Source organism: Vigna unguiculata, chromosome 7 (genome assembly GCF_004118075.2).
Source record: "Vigna unguiculata cultivar IT97K-499-35 chromosome 7, ASM411807v1, whole genome shotgun sequence".
Classification (NCBI taxonomy): domain Eukaryota; kingdom Viridiplantae; phylum Streptophyta; class Magnoliopsida; order Fabales; family Fabaceae; genus Vigna; species Vigna unguiculata.
Genome location: NC_040285.1, coordinates 22,550,403 through 22,574,069, shown reverse-complemented (window position 1 = coordinate 22,574,069; position 23,667 = coordinate 22,550,403). Strand labels below are relative to the sequence as shown.

Sequence of the window (23,667 nt, the reverse complement as noted above, 5' to 3'; positions counted from 1 at the left end):
GTCTATTTTTTTTTCTTGTTTTGGTTGCCCTTTTCTCATAAAGGCTAAAGTTGTACTCCTCTTGAATTTTCTTCTATTTCTGTCCTCTTCTTGACTCATGTATATATAACATGATGAAACGTGAATTTATTTTTTCTGTGTTAGAAAATTTTTATTTTAAAATTTGAAAAAACAAAACACAATCTTATTAGATTTCTTTTTACTTTTTATTATAATTCTAGAGTAGTGGATTGTTATAGAATATAAAGAGAGATAATATGAAAAAATAACATAGCAGGAGAAAATACGATAAGTAGAAAAACAGAGAGTATGATAAAGAAAGCTTCACATAAAAGTTAATTTGAAGCATCAAAGCAACTTATTTTATTTTAATTAACTTCTTAAAAGTATTTTAAGTTAAATATATGGGTTTTATAAGATTTTCTAAGTAGAATATGTATGACATAAAATTTAGGACATGGTGTATTAAATAAGAATGTTATTTCAAAATGTAACAATGTCAGAACCTTTCAAAAATTACATTGTTACATTCTTATCTTTATGATCAAAACCTTTTAAAAAATGTACCAGTGTAATTTTTGAAACGTTCTGACAGACTTAAATCCCTCACTTTTTTTAAATTAATTTGATAATATTCATAATTTATTTTATTGTTAATTGGGTAAAAAGCAGTCTCATTACTGTAATTTTTATAATTAAGAGACTTAATTGAACTTTTTTTACTAATAACGAAATCAGATAGAATAAAATCAATTGATATTAGAAGTAAAAACGTAGTTATTTTTTCATCTGGAACAGACCCGAAGGCATAATAAAAGCCTAGCCCGGTAGTGTTGTGGGGCCATGTTATTTGTTTTGTGTGTATGTGTTTGGCAAATCTTGCACTTAGATATTTTTGTCCCAAACAATTATAAATATAATCTAACAATATCTGTATAATACTGGAATTTAGAATGAAATTTGTACTCTTTTTTTTAGGACATACATAAACATCAACAGTGAGAAATGACTTGAATCTATATAAGTGATATTTTTTGTCATTTAAAATTTTAACATAATGAAATTATATGTACTTACTTTTTTATATTTATTTAGATTTAAACTCATAGTTAAATTTTTAATAATTATTTTATATATTTAAAATACATTAATTTTAATATTTTGAAATATGTTAAAAAAATAAGGGTTAAATATGTTTTTGATCCCTCAAATTTTAGTGAATTTTGAAATTAGTCCCTCATCAAAACTTTATACCAATTTAGTCCTTCATCTTTCAAAATGAATGAATTTAGTCCTTTTAACCAAATTTTGTTAAGTTTATATGACGTTTCAAGCCCATTAAGTTAACATTGAAGCAAAAATGTGTCAAACAGTGTAAATAATTTAAATACTATCATGAAATGCGCTTGAAACGTCAGATAAACTTAACAAAATTTGGTTAAAAGGACTAGATTCATGTATTTTGAAAGATGAAAGACTAAATTGGTCAAAAGTTTTGATGAGGGACTAATTCCAAATTTCGCTGAAACTTGAGAGACAAAAACATATTTAATCCAAAAAATAATATATCAAACATATAGTATTTTAAATGAATGATAGATAAATATTATAAAAAATTCTGTAAATATTACGACTCGTGCATTCCATTCATATTTATCAATATATACTTTCAACTTTGAACTAAATTATTCCTTAGTAGATGTCTTTAGTTATTGCAAAGTTTGCATCGTTCTTTAAATTGTTTTAAAGAAGGAAGAATAATTATGAAATTTTTTGATTTGTATAGAAGAGGAGATATTGTATGTATGTAATGTAGAGCACTACTTTAAAGGTGTTTGAATGTATGCTTACAATGTATGTACATTGTACTCGCAATAACAACATTCTCATGCAATATTTCTTTCTCTTCCAAAACATTGTTTAGGAATATTTTCAAATAGGTTACTATTACTGTTTTTATATTAGCAAAGACATTTGGCTCTAATTATTTTGTTTTTTTAAACTTTAACTCATATTTGTATTATCATTAAATTGTAACTAGTGAAAATAAATGTGCTAGGAAGTGGACATTGAGTTTAATTTAACCTTTCAAAGATGGTATTGTAATACATGTGTGTCTACTTTTATCTTATCATAATAAATAAATAAAAATTTATAATTATTATTAAAATGAAAAATGTTATTAAATATATAAAAAGTATGTCCTAAAAAATAATTATAAAAAATAGTTATAAGATTTAAAGGTAAAATGATTAATAAGGTAGTTTATGTTGATAAGGGTAAAATGGATGGTGAAAGATATAAAAAAAAACGCTATCAAGTAGTTACAAAAAATAGTACCCTGTATTAGTAGTTATAGATGTAAATGAAAAAAAGTTATATAAAATGAATTTTTAAAAACACATTTAAATTCTTTTATTTATTTCATGTAAGAGATATTGAACAATGAATTTTGAATTGAGTAACCGTGCTGAACTACCCGTATATACTTTGTGTGATGGAAATATTATATGACTAATTTTCCTTTAAAAGAAATTATCATTTCAAAAAGAAATCAGATTTACAATTCAAGCATATAAATTAAAATATTAACCATCAGTTATTTATTTTCAAATCTTTATTATCTCTTTGAACTGTTGTTCTCTTAAGTTTTTTTTTTATTTATATTTATCTTTTTGGAATCTATTCTTATCATTTTGATAGTGATGGTCAATTATAATCGATTATAATTTGAATCAAAATAATTTTGTTTTCTTATGTCTCAAATTACTTTTTTGTGCTTTTTTATATAAGTTCAAATTTCTTTTTTTCTTCAAAATGTAGGTTTCAGTCCCACATATATGAATACCTTCACGAATTAAAGAATCACTTTTAAATTAGCTTATTCAAGTCAAATTAAACTTCTCACGTTCAATCTCAGAAAATTCACAGTAATCCTGCTGACGTTTAGTCTTTAAAATTCTTATACTCCGTCCAAATTTACAATTAAGAATCATAAATTTAACTTTGAAATTCAAAACTGCTTTAACAATAAGTTTAGTTTCATCCTTCGAAGAGTTTTGAACGAAGTCCATTTCTTCCTCTTTTTCTAAAAAACAAAAAACTATAAATTTTAAATCTTATATTCAAAGAGATAAAATATTAAACTTAATCTTCTTTAACAGTTAGATCGACATCATATTTGATTAAAATAACCATTTCAAGTAAAAAAAAAAGTGTAAATAACTATAAAATTCAAGTATATGACTATTTATCATCTTGGTTAAAAAAAAATGAATATATTTCTCTCTAACCATATATTTGTGTATCTGATTAAAATGTGAGACATTATTACGAAATTTGAGCTTATATTTACTTGGATCAACATTATGTTAATTTATTATTAAGATTAATGAAAAGGTCGTAAATAACATGAAGAAATATAAAATAAAATTACAATTTAGGCACAGAAGTTTCTCTTTCATTGGAGGTGTCTTTGGTTTCTTTTAGCAGCAATGTTGCAGAAATTAGATGGCAGAGCATGTCCCACCCGATTAAACAAAGTGGAAACAGAAAACATAGGTTGGGTTGCAGACAAAGTGGAAGGCACTTATATTCTATCGCTTTTATTTTGCTTCATCTTTTCACTTACATCTTCAACAAAAATGGTTGGATCAAACAATCTTTAAAAGATTCTTGTAATAGACAAACTTTGCTTAGATTCGGCTTAAAGGGTTGCCCACATGGCTTTGGCTGTAGTTGGGAGTTCAGTGTCGTAACCCGTCACAGTTGTAACTTGCATTTTTATGATAAAGATTAACACTATCCAATCAGAGGTTGAGATCCCTTACAAGCTACAAATTTTAGCATTATTCTGTTACCATCACACCAATCCTTAGAAAGTGACGTAGATTTTATGATAATGATCACCATGTTTACATGGAAGATGTTTTTCTTTTATGGTCAAATATTAGTTATTAATGTTTTGATAACGGGAAAGTTGAATCAGAACCTCTCTCTCCCCTCTTTTTCAAACTCGCCAAATCAATTTTATAACTTCCAAATGTTAATGGAGAAGTTGAACTCATAACATTTTTCTTCCTCGTTTCCAACTTTACTATTAATCACTTTATAACTTATAACTCCAGGGGAGATGGGATTTAATGTTGCTTCCTAGAGAAAGTTAACGTGAATTCTTTTATGGATTCCCCAGAAGGCTGGAATTAGTGGTGACTAGTAATAACCTTCCCACTGTCACCATGATAGGTTCAGTAATGAATAGCTGTCTAGCAATTGCAAAATGCTTGAGATGAATCAAAACCACTAACCCGACACTAGGACAAGAATCTTTCATCCTTAATTCTGGTGCTCTACCATGTTCATTTGGATTTGTAGTACTTGTCGTCTCATCACAACAAAACAATTCATCTTAATATTCAAAGCTGATAATGTCAGGAAGTAAAAGAAAAGGTTTTGTAATCTAATAATCTCTTTAGAATGTGGTGTAAATGTAAATCTGATGGTAAACATTTCTTAGACCCAAAGGTTTTTCTCTCCCTACTTAGACTGGAAAGTTATCATTTATTCTAAATTTTATCAATCCAAAAAGAATGCAATATCAAGAAACAATGAATAAATATGATTAATCCAGTGGTCTAACATAAAGAGAACTATGCAAAGAAAACCTTAGTTTTGTCAAAACCAGCACACCAACACCCTCACAATGGCCTGCTATGAACAAGAAAACCATGTAGCACTCCATATTATACACGGTGAGTTGAAAGAAAGTAGCGTCTTGGGCTGTACACCAACATCAAAAATTTCTTTTACATGAATGAAGAAATCGAGGCTGTACATAAATAGAATATTCAGAATTGACACCACTCTAGACGGACATTTCATGCACAGACAAGAGGAAGGTTCATTGAAATGTTGAAGAGAAAGAACATCTTTACATCAAGAATTTGCTTTTATTGGAAAATTGTAATGAAGTTCCTGATGGAATATGAATGCTGTGTCTCATGTACAGGTTGAATCAAAGGAATGACTAGATTCTTAGAGATGGTTTCTCATGCGCTTGAGACATAACTGTACGATGGATGTAGAGAAGAAAAGATGGACGAAAAGTTTGACAGCGTGTTCTGCAGGTCAGGACATGGCTCGGGAAACACCTCCTTAGAGACTCCATTTACATTAGAACAAAACCATGGAGAAAATGACTCAGAACCGGTAGAAAAAACCACATTTGAAAGGAATATAGGAGTGAAGGGTGAATCAACTATTCCTGAAAAATTCCCAGCAATAGCAACATTTGCACCAATCACATTCTCAAAAGTAACATTACCAACGACCGGAACTGCATTAGGATCATACTTGTCATCGGGATGAGACCCAGAGAATCCTGTCATGCTAATACCCAAGTAAATATTTTCCAATGTTGTGCTAGAAATGGAGATGTTTCTCATATAGCCACCTCGACCTCTAGTTGTCTTCAATTCAATGCCAATGGTCGAGTTTATAATATAGAGATGCTCAGCTGTTATACCAGATATGCCTCCGGACATCTCGCTCCCAAATGCTAGGCCAGCACCAGATGATGATTGCAGATAAACACCCTTGATGTGGACATTCGAGGTTGGTTTGCCATAAGCAACTCCATATTGATCCCAACCACTCTTCAGCACAATTGCATCATGACCGGTGCTAATATTGCTGTTGTCAATGCAAACGTGCTCGGAAGAATCTGCAAGCAGCAAATACTAATGAGTTTCATCTAGAAAAAATAGTTCACAGAACAGGTTCCAAGAAAACCATGTACATGCTAAACCACGTTTGGAATATAAAAGTATAGAGAAATATATCTTAGAATCGCATAAACAAAATCAGAAAATGGATACACGACATATGATATGATAGTTGAGAAAGGTACCTTTCTTCAATTGTTCTTAAAACTCATACGGCTAGTTTACTAAAAATTTTAGACAACTAAAAGTTCAAGATTCAAATGTGAGGGTTGTGTATTACATAAGAAAATCTGAAGTCACATAATAATTTATCAATTTACCTGGAACTATACCACTTGTGTAAGGGAACTCGGGTGGTGCATGAGCTGTTATGTTTTGGATTCTGACATTGCTGCATGCATAGTAAGAGATTCAGGTAAAACAAAACAGTTCCATTTAAAAAATAGGTCAGAGACACAATGATGAATCACTTGTACCTGCAATACACTGGATGAATGCTCGAGGCAGGAGAGTTTAAAAGGGTCAAATTTGAGATTACGATATCATCAGAATTAACCAGTTCTATAATATGTGGTCTGCTGTGGTTTAAGGAATGAGTTCTGATTAGGTCCCACCAAACAGAACCCTGCCCATCAATAATTCCATTGTCACCTGTTGCAATTATTAATTATTAAATTCACCCATTTAAGTATGATAGCACAGGAATGTTCATCAATCTACGAACACTTCAAAAAGAGAAATAACAATATTGTAATGGAAGAATATCCCTGCCTGTAATCACCACATCACTTAAGTTGCGTCCATAAATCAAACTGCTATATCTCCCACCTGGAACATCAATTCCCCGACCATACGAGGGTAGGGGATCCACTGCAGGCCAGTGTGCATAATCCTGAAATGATACAAAACAAAAGGCGTGTGTAAAATTTTCTGGAGTAAGCAGAATTGGCATTCCAGTAAACATTGTATATTGGCAGTTTCCGTCTGCAGATTGTAGAAAAATCACTTCATGTACACTTTTTATGCTCCAGAAGACTAGCAGGATTACAAGATTAAACAAGGTTAGAAGAATGGTGTTGAAGATTTTATTCTGTTTCTCCTTCTGAGTTTTTCTTAGCACAGCTATTAGATACACACATAAAAACACTCTACTGGTAAGAATTTGAATAACATTAGCCTTACAAGCGCAACATAGATTTGATTGAAAATATAAAATGCTGCCAAATACTGAGTGCACGAATTTCCCACCCTGATTGAATTTCATGAGACAATTTTGATAGAGTGCAAGAAACAAATGCATTAGGCAACCCTTAGTTTTTGTCTATGAAATGGAGGCTAAAATTCAAGTTAATGATTAAAACCTGCGATGCAATGATGGTTGCGCCTCTTTCAAGGAAGAGAGTGAGGTGGCTGGTAAGGTTAAAACTTCCGGTAAGCCATTTCCCAGATGGAACAAATAATTGAGCACCACCTTTGTCGGCAAATGACTTGGCATAAAAAACTGCATTTTGGAATGCAACTGTGTTCAATGTTTTTCCATCTCCAACTGCCCCAAACTCCAAGATCGACACACTGTGAGGCCTAGGATTCAACACTTTCTGTTTACACGGTCCATGATCATCTTGACCTCCCACACCAGTGCTTAATACTATGAGTAAAAGCACAGTTACCTAAAAAAGAAAAAAAAGAAAAGGAGAAAATTTAAAGCACACTGCTAATTGGGTAAGAACAATAACAAAGGCAATGAGGACATCAAGACATAATATGATGAAATTAATGTCATTAAAACATCCAAAAAAATAGAGCTTCAAGAGCAACATAGATACTCCATTTGGGCTTCCTCCTGAAGAGATTTTGCCTTCTGGCCAGAGAACAAAGCGATTGCTAGCTAATAGTAATTGCAGAAGCAAAGGACAAAAGACATAATTTGATATTAAAGGTGCGAACAATTCACATTTTCAAAAGGAAAGAAACCAGGAATATTTGTGGAACTACCTAACAATTAACAACACAAATTTAAAGCAAGCTTACTAAACCAGATATAACATTCAGAAAAGTTCGAGGAAAAAACGCAGGTCAATTAATAGGTACAGTCAGGATAATTAGAAACCTAATTGAAACATGTAATTCAAACTAGCATAGGGTTGATATTAATAGAAAAATTCCAGCTAGAGACGTTTATTAAAAGGCATGGGATAGGAGAAAGCAATAGACCATAAACATTGATGAACGAAATCTCTGGACCCATTTTTCAGAGACACGAAAACAATGTCACAACCAATCAACCACTGTGCAATCAATCACCGACCAATATTCACTAAATTCACTTCGGCGAGATCCCTCTCGATTCGAGAATTGATCTTGACAACAAAGGGTTGACATAATTCACTACGAAAACCCAAGGCATTAACCACAATTTAACCTCGGAACTCACTGCAAAATCCAGAACAATCACCGAGATCAATTGTGGGTGTTGGGTAAAAAAAAATAGTTTTTTTCTTTTACGGGTAGAAGATAAATGAAAACAAAACAACCCCACCATGAAAAATCTGTTTTTTTTTTTTTTTTTTTCTAATTTCTTAACAACGTACTTACTAGCCTCTTCATGGGTGTGTTCCCCTCTCCGAGAAAGAGAAATAGGAAGGTGAGAGGGAAGAAGAGTGTGGAGTGAAGAAGAGGGTAGAACTAGCGGAGGAAGAAGAACATAGGGACAGAAGAAGAGGAAGAGAAGAAAGTGGTATTTCGTATATAATGCCAACCAAGTACTAGAAACAATAAAACAAACAGGGGGAGGTAGTCGAAAGCGACTACAATAAAGGAAAATGCCAGCTCCGCATTTCATTTTCCTTTTTTTATTTTATGTACTATATTAATTAATATCAATTAATAAACAATTTTCCACGCATACAACAAGGACACTGGACTATAAAATATCAACAATTCTCACTCTCATTTTCTCCTTAATCTTCTCCGTCAACCACAAAATATCAATTTTATGGTTCCTCTTGCCGACACACAAAAAACAATTCATTGCCACTCTTTAACATATCTATTCATCTATTCTCTAAATTTATTTATATATATCTTTTTCAGTATTGACACTTATTGGAAATTATTTGTTTGATTTTATTAATTTAGAAAGTGTTTGATAGAAATAGCATATTTTAAGAATGAAATTAGCGGTTTATTTAATCGCTGAGGTCAATGTGATTGCGAGTTTTAAGAAATAATAATTTGGTGTGGTGAGTGATATATAGAGTAATTAATGACGTAATTGTTACTTAAGTGACATGTGAGTGTGTGAACAGGTGCCAGATTTCATCACTTCTCCTCCCTCTGTCAATCATTGCTCTGATATAATATAATAATCTTTCAGAAATGCTGTTGGCTGATTTAACCTTGTCTCCAGTATCAAAAATAGATAGGGGTACCACAAATTTTACATTGCTTTCTTTGGAATAATTTCTGCATTTCTCCTCTCAGGAAAAAAAAAAAAGGAGATTCTTTTTTCTAATGTGTCATATTTTCTTTATCAAATACTTGGAACATAATATCTTCTTCTTTTTCTGAACTACTTTTCTTTTCTCCATATTTGTATAGATTATTTAATTTAGTTTCTATATTATTATTAAAATTTTCAATCAAGCTTTTAAAATTTTTAAAATAACGTCAACTTTATTTTTCAATCAAATTGGTCCAATTGACGATTAAACTGTGTATAAGTGATAGAAGAATATCAAATTAACTGGATCCATTAAACGCTGATCATAATCTATTAAAGTTTATCTATGAATTATAGAAGATTTAAGATACCTACAAAATCGATCAACCATGTACGGTTTATTAAATACATATAATTCTTAAGATAAAACATGGTTTCTAATTTCATATATAAAACATAATTAATATGCCATAAATATTCATTAAGATAAAACATATTTCTCAACATAATGAATTCTGGTTAACTTTGCATCCAAATCTCTCTGCTAGTTTTTAGTTTTTTTTTTTTACTTTTATTCTTCAAATTGTTTTATTTAAATTTAATTATTTTTTAAAATGTAATTTTTTCTTTAAAATTTAACTATTTTTTAAATTAAATAAATAAAAAATATTTTCAAAATAAATAAAATTATCTATAATTAAATTGTAAAAGTTTTATATATATATATATATATATATATTCGTAATTATAATTTTATTTTACAGATACACATATGTATTTCCACTAGTTATATGTAAAAGGTATATAGTGTTAGTACTGTTTTATAAGTTAAAACAAAAATAAAGAATGCAATGAGGAAAATATCAAAAAAAAAATAAAAAATCAACATAACATATTGTCACAGAATAGAAAATACTATGAGAATCAGGCTATAAAAAAGTTACTAGTTAAGCGAATGGAGTAAAATACATAAGTTTGGAATTGTTGGATTCAAAATGTATCAAATCTAAAAAGAGATAAACAAAGTTATAGTTACATCAATGTGAAAGCGTTGGTGTTATTAAATTGAAGAAAGTTATAAGGTGAACTTGATTTTATCCATCTAGTATTCAACCCTAGAAAACGTGCAAGTTAAATTAGCTTCCAAATTAACACAATGGTTGACCAAAAGAACATATATAAATGGAAAAAACATTATAGACTTCTAATAAAACACAAGACACTGCTAGGTGTGAAAAATCAGTTGTCAATGCATTATTCGGCCATTACTACAAGTACCTCCAACAATATGAAAAATCACACCACCCATTAAACATATAGTCAAAATAAAACCAAGTTTTGGTATGATAATGGCCTACATACAAACAAACATGAGCATGTCTTTAAAAAACTTGACTTGCTAAATAAGAATTGACTTTAAAAATAACAATGACAAATGGCAATAAAATTAGTTAACTATTGAAAAAAAAAAAAAACTAGAGGATTGAACTTATATTTTATATTTGTGAATTATTAGAAAGTAATTATTATTTATTAACATGTTCACTTGCATTATTTTACAATTATTAGACAAGAATATAAAAGAGGGACCCACAACAATAATGTGTGGAAAATGCTAGGCTGGAGTTACTTGGCTTGCCAGATCAGAACATGAGGGAGTTTCATTGTCTTGTCCCACCAAACCTATCTTCTCTTCACTCTTTCTATTTTTTTATTCTCCAAACACTATGCAATTCAAACCTATCTTATCAGTTTTTCTTTTTCCACAAAATATCCACAGAAGAGAAAATAAAACAAAATTCAAAAATTTTCATATAATTTTTCTATAAGTTTTAATTTTAACCTGTACATAAATTAATTTTTATCTTTTATTATAAAAAAAAAAACTTACTATTTTTTTTTTCTTCGAAATATATATATATATATATATATATATATATATATATATATATATATATATATATATATATATATATTGTTATTCCAACATTGAAACTTATTTCAATGTTAGGTTACTTGTATTGGGGAAGCCTATACCCTTATTTCACTAATTCATGAAAAATGCTAATGAACAATAAACTCTTTGTTGAGTTTAACTTTCTTCTAAGTGTTGCTTGCTTGTCATATTGTAAAAAGTGGTTGATTTGAAAAGAAAAAAAAAAATATATAACAAAAATGAACTTTATGGTGTAACTGAAGAAAAATGTTCATTTATTTGGCTTCAAGTTTATCCACTTCACCAGATGAAAAACCTGGGAGATTTAGGTTTTAGAAGAAGAACTGAGAAACCTAAGCAAAAGAGACAAAAATACAGAGAGAGAGAGAAGAAAAACTTGGTATGATAATTGGGTGATGATAAGTGGTTGCGGAGATGATAAATTTGGCGGAAGAAGAAAGTTGAAGAGTGTATTTGGAAATAGCACAGCAGTATGAAAGGATTAGGGTAGGTGAGTGAGAAAGTGAGAGCAGTGACATGTGCAGCATTTAAATTGTGGCACTATTCTTCATTTAAAACATATTTTGTATTTTGGTTATGATAATATGAGTTTTGTCATATACTCCTTTAAAGGTGTGATGGTTGCAGCAATGTCAGGGCCCATCCTTCTAGAGCGACAAAGAATCCAATGGTTTTGCATTTATCAACTCATTGCATATTTATTCATGTGCTGCATCTTTAACTAATAATATTATTATATCTCACACTTTCATATATTATAATATAATATGCATAATGCTTCGTTGTTGCATCTCAACTTCAATTATTGGAGTGCCATCACCTCCTTAATTACAGCCTTCCACTTCAATACTGCTCATCTTATGCGTCTGTCTACAAGACTCTTCTTACAGGTTAAAAGAATTTGAAGAATGATTAGTTCAAATAACATTAAATTTTAATATTAATATATTTTTATTAAATTAATTATAAAATTATATTTATAAAAAAATATTTTAAAATTTTTATACTGATATATTTTTATTAAATTAATTATAATTTTATGTTTAAAAATAAAATTTAATTAGATTATTATTAATGTCTATTAATTTTCATTAATATTAAAATGATGTTTTATAAGTTATATTATTTTCGGTAAATTATAATTTATGTAGAAAAATGATTAATTATCTTTTATGTATTTTATAATTAATTTTGATTTCTATTTTATTTTTCTATTTATATGGGTACTAATTATACTTTTTATTTTTTTTATTTTCTTCTTCTTTAGACTTCTTCTTTTGAGGATTTTGACATATTTCATTCATTAAATCTCATATTGTCTATATATATCAATCTTTTTATCCTCGTTTCAGGTTTCAAGTTAATATGTTTTTTCTTTTTTTGTGTTGATGATGTTTTTATTCTATTTGTTGAATTTATATTAGGATTATAACTTTTATACGGTTTTGTTTTTCAATATTTTTCGATTTATGGCTTCCAAAAGTTTTTCTAAATATATTGTGATGATGAATTGAAACTTTTGCTTGGATTAGATTGTAAAACTACTAACCAGATTAGGGTTTAACCTTTTGGTGGATAATAGAGATGAAATCTCTAATGAAATAAACGATGAACAAAAGTTTGAATGGAAGAACAGTGTAAAAGTTAAATAAAATTAATTATGACAATTTAATAAATAATATTATATAAAAAAAAGCTCAAAAAATAAATTTTAAATAAAATGTCTCATTCTTAATTTTGTTTCGAGCCTCCCAAACCCTTGAGCGGCCCCTAGGTGGTGTGGGTTGAGACTCGATGATGGGTAATTTGAAAAAGATTTATTAGGAAGATATAATATTAACAATACATTTTATATAAGAGACTTACATTATTTTTAACTTGATTTAAATTAAGTTGATGGGTCTTCATGTGGTATGTTGTTCGATTTTCTTGTTTTTACATGTGTAAAGAAGAGAAGAAATAGAGAATTAGGAAGGATCAAAGATACAGAAATATGATTGTATTGTGTGTTTAATAAAGAATATATCACAATCACAATAATACAAGAGAATAATATATATATATATATATATATATATATATATATATATATATATATATATATATATATATATATATATATAATACATATGTCAACAAATTGTGTTTACATAATATGTCCCTTTAACTTATGATTGGATTTAGAACGACCATAAGTTTAGTAGTAAATTTTTGGAAGGAAGTTGTTGAAAGGGGATTTGTGAGATTGTTAGCTACAAGGTAAAAAGTAGGAATGTCAATAAGTTGTATCTGCTTTCATTGTACTTGCATGAACATAATGAAGATCTAGAGCAAAATGTTTGGACTTAAACTGTTGAACAAGATTGATAATTAGCAAAAGAACATCCAAGTTATCATAGAAGACTTGTGGAAGAGAAACAGGAACATGAAGCTCATGAAGAAGGGACTTGATCCAACTATTTAATAACCACCACTACAATTGATCGATGTTTTGCCTCGATGTTGCTATGGGACAAAACCTTTTTCTTGTGTGAGGACCAAGAAACCATATTTGATCCAATAAAAATGCAGTAGTCAAGCATGGATTTTCGATCATCTAAATTTTTGGCCCAATCAACATCATTGAAACATTTGATAGAGAAATCAATTATTAGTTGAATTAAAATTTCGTAATGAATTGTTCTAGAAAATAATATAAAATCTTTTTTACCATTGTCCAATGATTATCCTTGGGATTGTGCATAAATTGGGCACTTTATTGACTGAAAAAGAGGGTTCAGGATAAGTTATAATAAGGTATTGTAAAGCACCAACTATTAATCTATAAATAAATGGGTTATAAAAGGCAGAAGATCCTTCTTGTGTGAGACATGGATATAAGACCATTAAGGTGGGTTTTGGTTTTACATCCAACATTTGAGCTTGGGATAGAAGATCATATGCATATTTGGATTGAGATAAATGAAGAGAGCCTTATATAGTCCACAAAACCTCAATGCTTAGAAAGTAATGTAATGAAATGAGATCCTTCAAAGAAAAGTGGGAGCTTAGAGACTCAATTAAAGAATTAATAAAAGAATTATTAGTTCTAGTTATAATAATATCATCCACATATATTAAGATAAGAATAGATGATTTAGCATAGAACTTAACAAACAAAGAGTTGTCACTTTTGGTGGTCTGGAACCCAAATTGAACTATAGTCTCTCTAAGTTTAGTGAACCATGATCTTGGAGCCTGTTTTAAACCATAAATGGATTTGTTGAGTTTGAGAACAAGGTGTGAATTTTTGGAGTCAAATACAGGAAGTTGTCTCATATAAATAGTCTCAGTCAATGTCTCGTGAGGAAACACATTATTTATGCCAAGTTGGTATAGTCCAATGTTGAAAAATAGTGAGTGTTAGAACAATACGTATATAGAAGGTTTTACAATTGGACTACAAAATTCATTATAATCTACACCTATCGTTTGATGAAAATCTTGTGCAACATGACATGTTTTATGCCTTTGAAAAGAACCCACCAACAACCAATGATAATAATATTATTTGGAGGTGGAACAAGATTTTTGGTGTTGTTTCCAACAAGAGCATGATACTTATCTTGCATATCCTTTAACCAACCAAGAACATTAAAAGCTTGTTTATAGTTTATTGGTTTATCAAGAGAACACATAGTGGCAACACGGTAAACTTTAGGCTTAAAAATGCCATCCTTGGACCAGGTAACCATAGATTGAGTATTCAAAATAGGAACATGTTTAGATTCATTGTTAGTAGAACAACAAAAAATATTTTGAGATTCATTTTAGTAGAACAATAAACAACATATACCCTTTATGTTGAGAAGAATAACCAAGAAATCAACACATGCTATTTTGAAAATCAAATTTATGTTTATTATAAGGCCTTAACAATGGATAACATGCACAACGAAAAGTCTTAAAGAACTTCTAGTCAAGTAATTGATTAAACAACAATTCATAAGGTGTTTTATAGTTAAGCAAAGGTGTAGGAAAAGAACTAATGATTGTTATCGCAATAATGAAACTTCTTTCCAAATTGAAGAGGAAGAGAAGAAACATCTACTAAGGACAACCCTGTGTCAATAATATGCCTATGCTTTCTTTCAACAACTCCATTTTATTAATATGTGTGTGTGATACAACTACTAAGGAATTGTTGTTTGGTTGGTGTGCTTGTGTTGTTATGTTATGCATTTTTCTTTTCTTCTTGTGATTTTTATGTTTTTTTTTCCTTTCAATTATCTTCCTTGTCTTTATGTTTTTCAATTTTCAATTCTCAAATCTTGACTTCTATAAAAATGTGGTTTAACCAGTTTGTTCGAGTATCTTTTGTGTTCTTGTGAGTGCTAGGTATTGATAATGATGAGAAAGAAGACACAAGGAGCAAAGAGATTTGAGCAGCAGGCGTACCCGCGCAAAAAAAAAAAGAGTTTGCTTTTTTTCCTTTTTATTTTCATTTATTGCTTTCAATAATCAAAAAGTGTGACTTGGCAAGTTTGACAAATATGATGCACTTGGTTTTATGACTTTGAGTGAGTTTGCATGACTTTGATGAGAACCATTTATGTTTAAGTTGATTTTGGGTTACATTGAGAGTATGACATGGTCTTGTGAAAACTTGTGCTTGTGGTTGTACTCATGTTTATGTGCTAAGAATGTTGTTATTGTTTTTACTATGATTAATGATTGTGGCATGGTGTATGACAACCTTAAGAAACCAAAGAACTAAATCGGGTGAGATTTTGTGCCTCAGAATTTATATCTATTGAGTGTTACCACTATTGACATACAATTAACTTTGCTTGATTTTCATTGCTAGTTGTTCTTCATTGGCTTGTTTATATATACACAAGGCACTTTCTTTCTTTCTTAGCATCATAGCTAAACCCAAAAAGCCAACTATGTTGTTAAAGATTAGAACCTTTGTGCAAGTTGTTTGAGCATTAAAAGCACATTTCCTTCCTCTTTGAACCTTAGAGCCTTGTTGAAAATGATTGACCACCTCACCTTAAGTGGAGAGAACAAACATTTCATGGTCATTAGTGTGATTCAAGTGTGGGGGAAATTACCAAAGAGGGGAAGCATGAAGATCAAAATATAATTGGTTGTGGTTGATGTGGTGTCATCTTGTAAATATGTCTCATACAAAAGAAAAAGAAACACAAAGAAAAAGAAAAAAAATTAAAAAGAAAAAAAGAAAATGATGAATAATGTGATTGCAAGATGGTGTTGGTTGTATTCTATTTTTCAAGTATAAGAGAGTAGAACGTAAAGATTGCCAAAATGATTTGATTGCTCTCTTTGTTTATTCATGCTACCTAGAAAAACCAATTTCCATCATAGCCTAGTCACAATTCACCAAATAAAGTCCTTGTTGTGTTTGTATGTTTTGAAAACTCTTGGCTCTTGAAATGATAGCAAAGTCAAATTGTGTGCAATTAGTGGTAGATGAGAGAATGACACACCCTTATACACTAGTGTGCTTGAGTGAAACACTTTTTCTAGTGAGAATTGATTTCTTGGGTTGATCAACGAAACATTTTTGCCATAGTTGTTAATCTCTCTTAATGCATGTATCGTCATTCTTGTGATGTTTACATTGTGGGCAACATAGCTAAGGATTTGCAAGATTATACATATTCTCTTTGTATTGATTTTGTAAGGAGAGCATTCATGAATGTTATCTGAATTGATTGTGTGAACTTGCTTCCTAATTGTTCGACCTTTGTCAAGTAGATGTCTTTTTAGGCCAAGTTATCTCTTGCTTGAGGACAAGCAAGGTTTTAAGTGTTGGGGAGTTTGATAACGTTGTTTTCCACCTTTTATTGATGTTAAGTTTCGTGAATAAAATCAACTCCTACATAGCTTTTATCTTGTTTAATCCTCTAATTTATGTTGTTTTTGCATTGTTTCGTATTTTTTACTTTTTTACTTCTAATCTCTATTATGAGTGTGTGAAATAAAACAATAGGAAGCAATTATGGTGGAGGAAAACAAGCTGAAACTCAAGAAAGCATGATTGGACATGAAAGATTGACTTTTACACAAATAATCATGTTGAGGGGGCACCGAGATCAAGTCCAGCACTACAAACATGGAGAAAGGACTCACCTATATGTATATACTGCCTTAGACCACCCTTGGAAGGCCAAAAAATGACCATTGGGTGCCAGGGTCACTCGCTGGGCGAGCTAGCTACCTAATGGATGCTTGTATCTAGGAATAAAACTTGTTTCATTAGTAATATTATATTCTTGAAACTAATGCATGATTTCACTTGTTGAAGATTCAAGGAATTGAAACTTGATGAGTGATCATAGGCTCAAAGGCTCTAGGAATAGGATTTGAGTATTCTTGTGAATTAATTTTAACATGAATATGGAATTGGGATAATTTAGAATGCATGAGAAAGAAATGGTTGAAGTCCAATCTTGACAAATTGTAAATACACCATGTTAATTTCTTGTTGCACACCAACTGTTTGATAAAAATACAAAAAAGAGTTTCCATCGTGTTTGTATGAACTTTGTGTCTAATTGAGTCATGAATTGCGAGAGTTGTCATGCGTTGCACAAGTCCCTTGGGAGAGAACGATAAAATACTTATTACTTGCTATGTGCGACCGGTGCACTTGCTGTGTTGGTTTTTCACTAACAGTGTGGAAATGTAAGCCTATGCTTAATTCCATAAGTGTGAAGACAAGAATCCAAAAATAAGAATTCTTTATCATTGTGAGACTGAATGCATTTGATTTTATGGAAAATTTTGGTTTATAGCAAAGCACTTAAATAACTTAAAAACAAAAGTGGCTTGAGACTTATTGTGAATAAGATATAACCATGTGTATTTGGTATAAGGACCGAGAAAAGAAATAGAACACATCAAGCCCCATTAGATGAAGGAATATATGCATGACCCCATATATTAGTTAAAACTAATTCCAAAGGTTGAGTATAAAATGTACATGAAAGAAAGAAAGACAATAGATACGTTTTCTCAAGAATACAAGATTGACAAAAAAAACTTAACATTTTTACAAGCAATATTACAATGTTTCATAACTTTGTGAATAATAGCATAAGAAACATGACCAAGCCGAAAGTGCCATACTTGAAAAGGTTGCAACAAAGGAGTGAATTGTGTAATTAGTTAAAATTTTAGGATTTGAACGTTAAGATGGAAAAAACATATAATCCATCCTTAATTTTTCCGTGAAGAATAATCTTCTTGGTATTCTGTGTTTTAAGAAAACATTCATTAGGATAAAATTCAAAATAAACCTTGTTGTCATATGCAAATTTTGAAACACTAAGAAGATTCTATGTAATGTTGGGTACATGCAACAATTGATTTAGAAAAAAACGGATGAGATTTATTTGGAAGAAAACATTTAGTAGAACCAATAGGTTGAATAAATATATCTGACCCATTACCTATTTTCACAATGTTGTTACCAACATAGGGAGCTCTATGAATCAAATTAGTGACATCATTGGTGACATGATGGGAGGCACCACTATTCAGGTTCCATAATGGATCAATAACAGTGGATGGAGCACCAAGTAAAAAGGGTTCCATTTGAGTAGGAAGGGTAGAAACTTGAGAAGTGTGGGCTTGCCTATTGTTTTGATAATTTCTATGCCAACATTCAAGGGTAGTGTGACCAAATTTGGTACAAATATAGCATTGGATCCACTTATAAGTCCAAGAAAAGGTAAAATAATTATTTGAATTTGATTGTTGAGTAGAATGAGATTTGTTTCTTCCACAAGCATAACCACCACGAAAAGAATTGCATTGGAATTTTGACCTTTACCATTTTTTGAATTTCAGGAAGTGATGTCATTTTGAATAACAATTTGTTCATGAGTCTTGTGTCTTTCAAAATGTTCTTATTAGGCCATGAGGAGAGCCCTAATATCTTCTACAAAATATGGACCAATTCTTAGAAGAACATATGTTACAAAGGAGTCATAATCATAAGGTAACCCATTAAGAATTGCTTGTATGTGCTCATTTAGAGATAGAGAAGCACCCACAGGGATAAAACATGTCAATAGTCTTTTTGATGTCCAAAAGATCGATCATTCTTGGGAACCTTTAGTTGAATCTTTAACTTTTTTAATCTTCGCTCTTGTATGTGTAACAAGATAAGTGTGAAGCATAGACCAAATTTGGGATGTAGAGTGAAAACCCACCACTTTTGTCAAAAAAGTAGTAGTTATACATGCAAGGAGCCATGCAATAACAATTTAGTCTTGTTGTCCATGGTCAAGAGATAGAGAAGCACCCACAGGGATAAAACATGTCAATAGTCTTTTTGATGTCCAAAAGATCGATCATTCTTGGGAACCTTTAGTTTAATCTTTAACTTTTTTAATCTTCGCTCTTGTATGTGTAACAAGATAAGTGTGAAGCATGGACCAAATTTGGGATGTAGAGTGAAAACCCACCACTTTTGTCAAAAAAGTAGTAGTTATACATGCAAGGAGCCATGCAACAACAATTTAGTCTTGTTGTCCATGGTCAAGATACAAATAATTTAACTTATTGAAGATCATATCAACGATGGTGAGAAACTATAGGGGAGGAGATACTTCAAGAAAATGTAGAAGCTTAAGGTGACACATGGTGGCTAGGACCTAACATTTCCATAGTAAGAAATTATCTTCTTTAAGTTTAAGCGAGATTGGTGTATTGAAGGTATGGTGTATTGAAGGTATGGTGGGTGAAAGAAGGAGAAGAAACATATAGGACGTGGAATAAGAAGTAACCACAACATATTGATGAGCCATGAAGAGCCAAAATACCATGTAAAGAAGAAAAGAAACAAAGAAAGAGATAAGGATCAAATATAGAAAAAGATGATTGTATTATGTGTTTAACAAATAATATATTAGAATCATAAGAGTACAAGAGAGTGCCATATATATATATATATATATATATATATATATATAATACAAATGTCAACAAATTATGTTTACGTAATAGCGCAATATAGAACTTAGACTCACATTTATATTTCTAAACAATCTTTCCTCTCAACTGTGAGTCTTTCACATAAGTACATTCCTTCAAACAAGAACAATTATAACCATAATAACTCACTAACGACCCTTACTTGTATCGTCATTTATCACATATTTCAGTTACTACGCATTAGTGACCAATATGGGTTGGTTACTAAATTGGTCACCACTTTCATCAATGACCAAAATTTTGGTCACTATTTCATGTTATTCTTGTAGTGTTCAATATAAGGACTATACTATACTTGTCTTAGCCTATTACCAAAAAAACATTCAACTTTGATACCACTTATGGGTCTTAAATTGGGATTAACCATGAAGATAGCACCAATGAGACATAAGTCAAGTCCACATAAAAGATTGACACAACTTATAATTGAAAATCTTAAGCCAATGGTATTATGACATTCTTTCTTGATGTTATTCAACTTTCTCATTTTTGCACGATGGAGCCACCCTTGTACCATTGTTCATCATAACGATCCCTCAAGCGTGAGTCCCTTGACATCGCTACATTCCTTTAAGCAAAAACATTTAGGTTAAATTATTCATTTGGTCCCCATTTTTGTAGCAAAATATCAATTTGATCCCTCAAAATTTTTTTTATCTCAATTTGGTCCTTATTTTGGTAAATTTGATGCAATCAAGTCCTTTTCGTTAGTGGTGTAGTAAAGGTATTAAATGGGGTGCCACGTGTCAGTTTCTGGATTTTTTGAATTTATTTATTTATTTTTTTGAATTTTTTAAAATTTTTAAATAAATTATAAATTTGCCACGTGTCAAGCTGACATCGTGCCACATGGCAGTGATAGTGCCACATGTCACTATTATGCCAGGTGTCATTTTCCTATTCTCAATTTGGTCCTAGTATTTTAATTTTTGTCTCAATTTAGTCCTAATTTTTGTAAAAATTGTGCAATTTTGTTCCTCTCCAAATTTAAAGCAAATTTAATTTCTATATAAATGTGCACAAATATTTCTATCAAAATTGATATTTCAAGTAAATATTTTTAACAAGATTAAGTTTATTTTAATTTATATTTTACATTAAACTTTATTTAAAATTGTTTTAAATTTGTTAATAGAAAATAATGCAAATAACAAAAAAAATCATAAATTATATTGATATTTTATTACATCATACTTTAATATTATTTTTTATTTGACTTTATATTTTAAATAATTGCATATTTTTAAAATGTGTAAAATTCAATAATTTCTATACAAATGTTTTAGTTGGTGTAAAAAGATTAATTATATAAATTTAAGAAATATTAACTAGTTTATGTAACAATAAAAAACAAATAAATTTAAATTTTGAAACAATTTTAAGTAAAATTGAATGTGAAACAAATTAAAATAAACTTAGTTTTATTGAAAATATATAATAAAAATATCAATTTGAATAAAAAAATCAAATTTAATAAAAATATTTGTATAACATTTATATAAAAGTTATTTTTTGTTTCAATTTGGAGGGGACGAAATTGCATAATTTTTACAAATATTGGGATCAAATTGAGACAAAAATTAAAATATAGGAACCAAATTGAGAATGAGAAAATGACCCCTGGCATAATTGTGACATGTGGCACTATCACGGCCACGTGGTACGATGTCAGTTTGACATGTGGCAAATTTTTAATTTTTTTTAAATTTAAAAAAAAATAAAAAAAAAATAAAAAATTCAAAAAATCCAGAAAATCCAGAAACTGACACATGGCACCCTGTTTAACACCGTTACTACGCCACTAACAAAAAAGGCTTGATTGCATCAAATTTCCCAAAATAGGAATTAAAAACATTTGTAACCACGAGTATCTCACTAGCGATCCTTGTTTGTATTGTCATTCGTGATGACAAAATATATTTGCATGAACTTCTACTAAAAAAACTTTATTTTTATAGAATGTATGATTTATACTCACATTTGAATTTCTAACTAAAACCTACATAATTAAAAATAATAAAAAAAGGATAATTTAAGATAGAAGAATAAAATATGAATAAATTTATATTTTGGTAGGAGTTGATAGATACATATCGATAAAAAAAAAGTTGAAACTCAACCTTCAAGAATACACTATCCCCTCAAGCATATAAAGGAAAGTAATTTTACCAAGATAAGATAGCATTCAACATTGCTCAATTTTAACATACAACCTGCTATAGTTAGTTGTAAATGAATCTTAGACCATGTACTTTATGTTTTTATAGTATTTAAAATTACAAAAGAAAATATTACTAATTAGTACATTGGTAATACGGTCTTTTGGATGATTTTTAGTACATTTTGATTGTAATTTCATATATATTAATTTAAAATTTAATTAAATTTAAGTTATTTATAAATCTTATTATTTTTAATAAAATTTTATTTATTTATTAAATGTTTAAAACTGAATTTTTCAATTAAATATTTATCTATTATTTTTCAAGTAACAGGATAACATGATTGTTGTCCTACCTTATCGTATTACCTGCTTATCTAAATTTACCATGAATTAAAAGTTAATTAAGTCATAGTTTTTTACACATTAATTTATTAAGCAGCAGGTAGTGACATTATGACCTGAAAGGATTTTTTTTCTTCTATAACGTAATGTTATTGTGAAAAGTGAAGATTGAATTAGAAATGGAATGTGCAGTGTGGAGTGTCCCCACTAGGCACTATATATGAAAGCGTGAATAATGATTGTGCACATGAAAGTGAAGTTTTGGTGCCAAAAAACATGAAGCGAAGGTTCAATTTCATGCAAAGGGAAACCAACTATGAGTTGTGAATTAAATGGAATGACATTGGATTTGGAGAAAAAAGATGTAAAGCATGTGAGTGAGTGATGATGATGCACGCCTTATTTACTCAATTTTGTCTTTCACTACCATCATAGAATCCCATGCATTCCAAGACAATTAGTAAGAGACAATAACAAAACCATCACGAAAACTACAAAAAAGGAATACCAAGAAGTGGTGTTCAACCTATGCATAACAAAATCAATGAATCAAATCTAACTCCGATTTTAATGCGCCATATAAAAAAAGTTGGGTTAAAAAATCAACTATGTACTTCATAACATCACTCCCCAAATAAATAATTACAAGTACTTTAAATACAATTTATTCGAAATTTATCAACAGCTCATAACCTATTGATCTATAGGTTGTGTGAGTTGGATTATGTTAATTAAATGATTTATTCACATAATCTTATTTATTTATTTTTTCAATTTTTTTCATAATTACTGTGCACCTACTATATTGAAGTCAATTGTAATTTAAAGGTGACTTCAATTTTTGTCATTAAAGCGAAATCATTTTTAATTTATATATGATGTGTTTGAAAATCCAATCACCTCATTTTATTACGCAACTAACTAACGCGAGAAACAGAATCCCCAAACATCTTCCATGAGAATAGATCATAAAATATATTACGTTTTGAATAAAATATTATTTTTATTTATATATCATTTGAAAAAATTT

General features: G+C 29.8%; 1 protein-coding gene across 2 annotated transcripts; it reads right to left on the bottom strand.

The window, feature by feature from the left end:
• Positions 1–4,595: 4,595 nt before the first annotated feature.
• On the bottom strand, positions 4,596–8,505 carry LOC114191626 (probable polygalacturonase). Of its 2 annotated transcripts, XM_028080924.1 has the most exons (7): positions 8,315–8,464; positions 7,938–8,156; positions 7,085–7,393; positions 6,495–6,615; positions 6,200–6,374; positions 6,044–6,114; positions 4,596–5,722 (listed from the first exon to the last, which is right to left on the bottom strand). In XM_028080924.1, exons 2-7 carry the CDS (start codon positions 7,944–7,946, stop codon positions 5,049–5,051), a joined length of 1,359 nt encoding a protein of 452 aa, XP_027936725.1. In that variant the 5' UTR covers positions 7,947–8,156; positions 8,315–8,464; the 3' UTR covers positions 4,596–5,048. The 2 variants fall into 2 exon arrangements, with proteins under 2 accessions (XP_027936725.1, XP_027936724.1); XM_028080923.1 differs by lacking the exon at positions 7,938–8,156 and having other exon boundaries at positions 8,319–8,505.
• Positions 8,506–23,667: the final 15,162 nt, after the last annotated feature.

Coding starts and splice junctions, on each gene's coding strand:
- LOC114191626 (XM_028080923.1), bottom strand. Junction 6,375..6,494: donor AAGTGATGTGGTGATTACAG/GCAGGGATATTC, acceptor TAATTGCAACAG/GTGACAATGGAATTATTGAT. Junction 6,115..6,199: donor ATTCATCCAGTGTATTGCAG/GTACAAGTGATT, acceptor CTATGCATGCAG/CAATGTCAGAATCCAAAACA.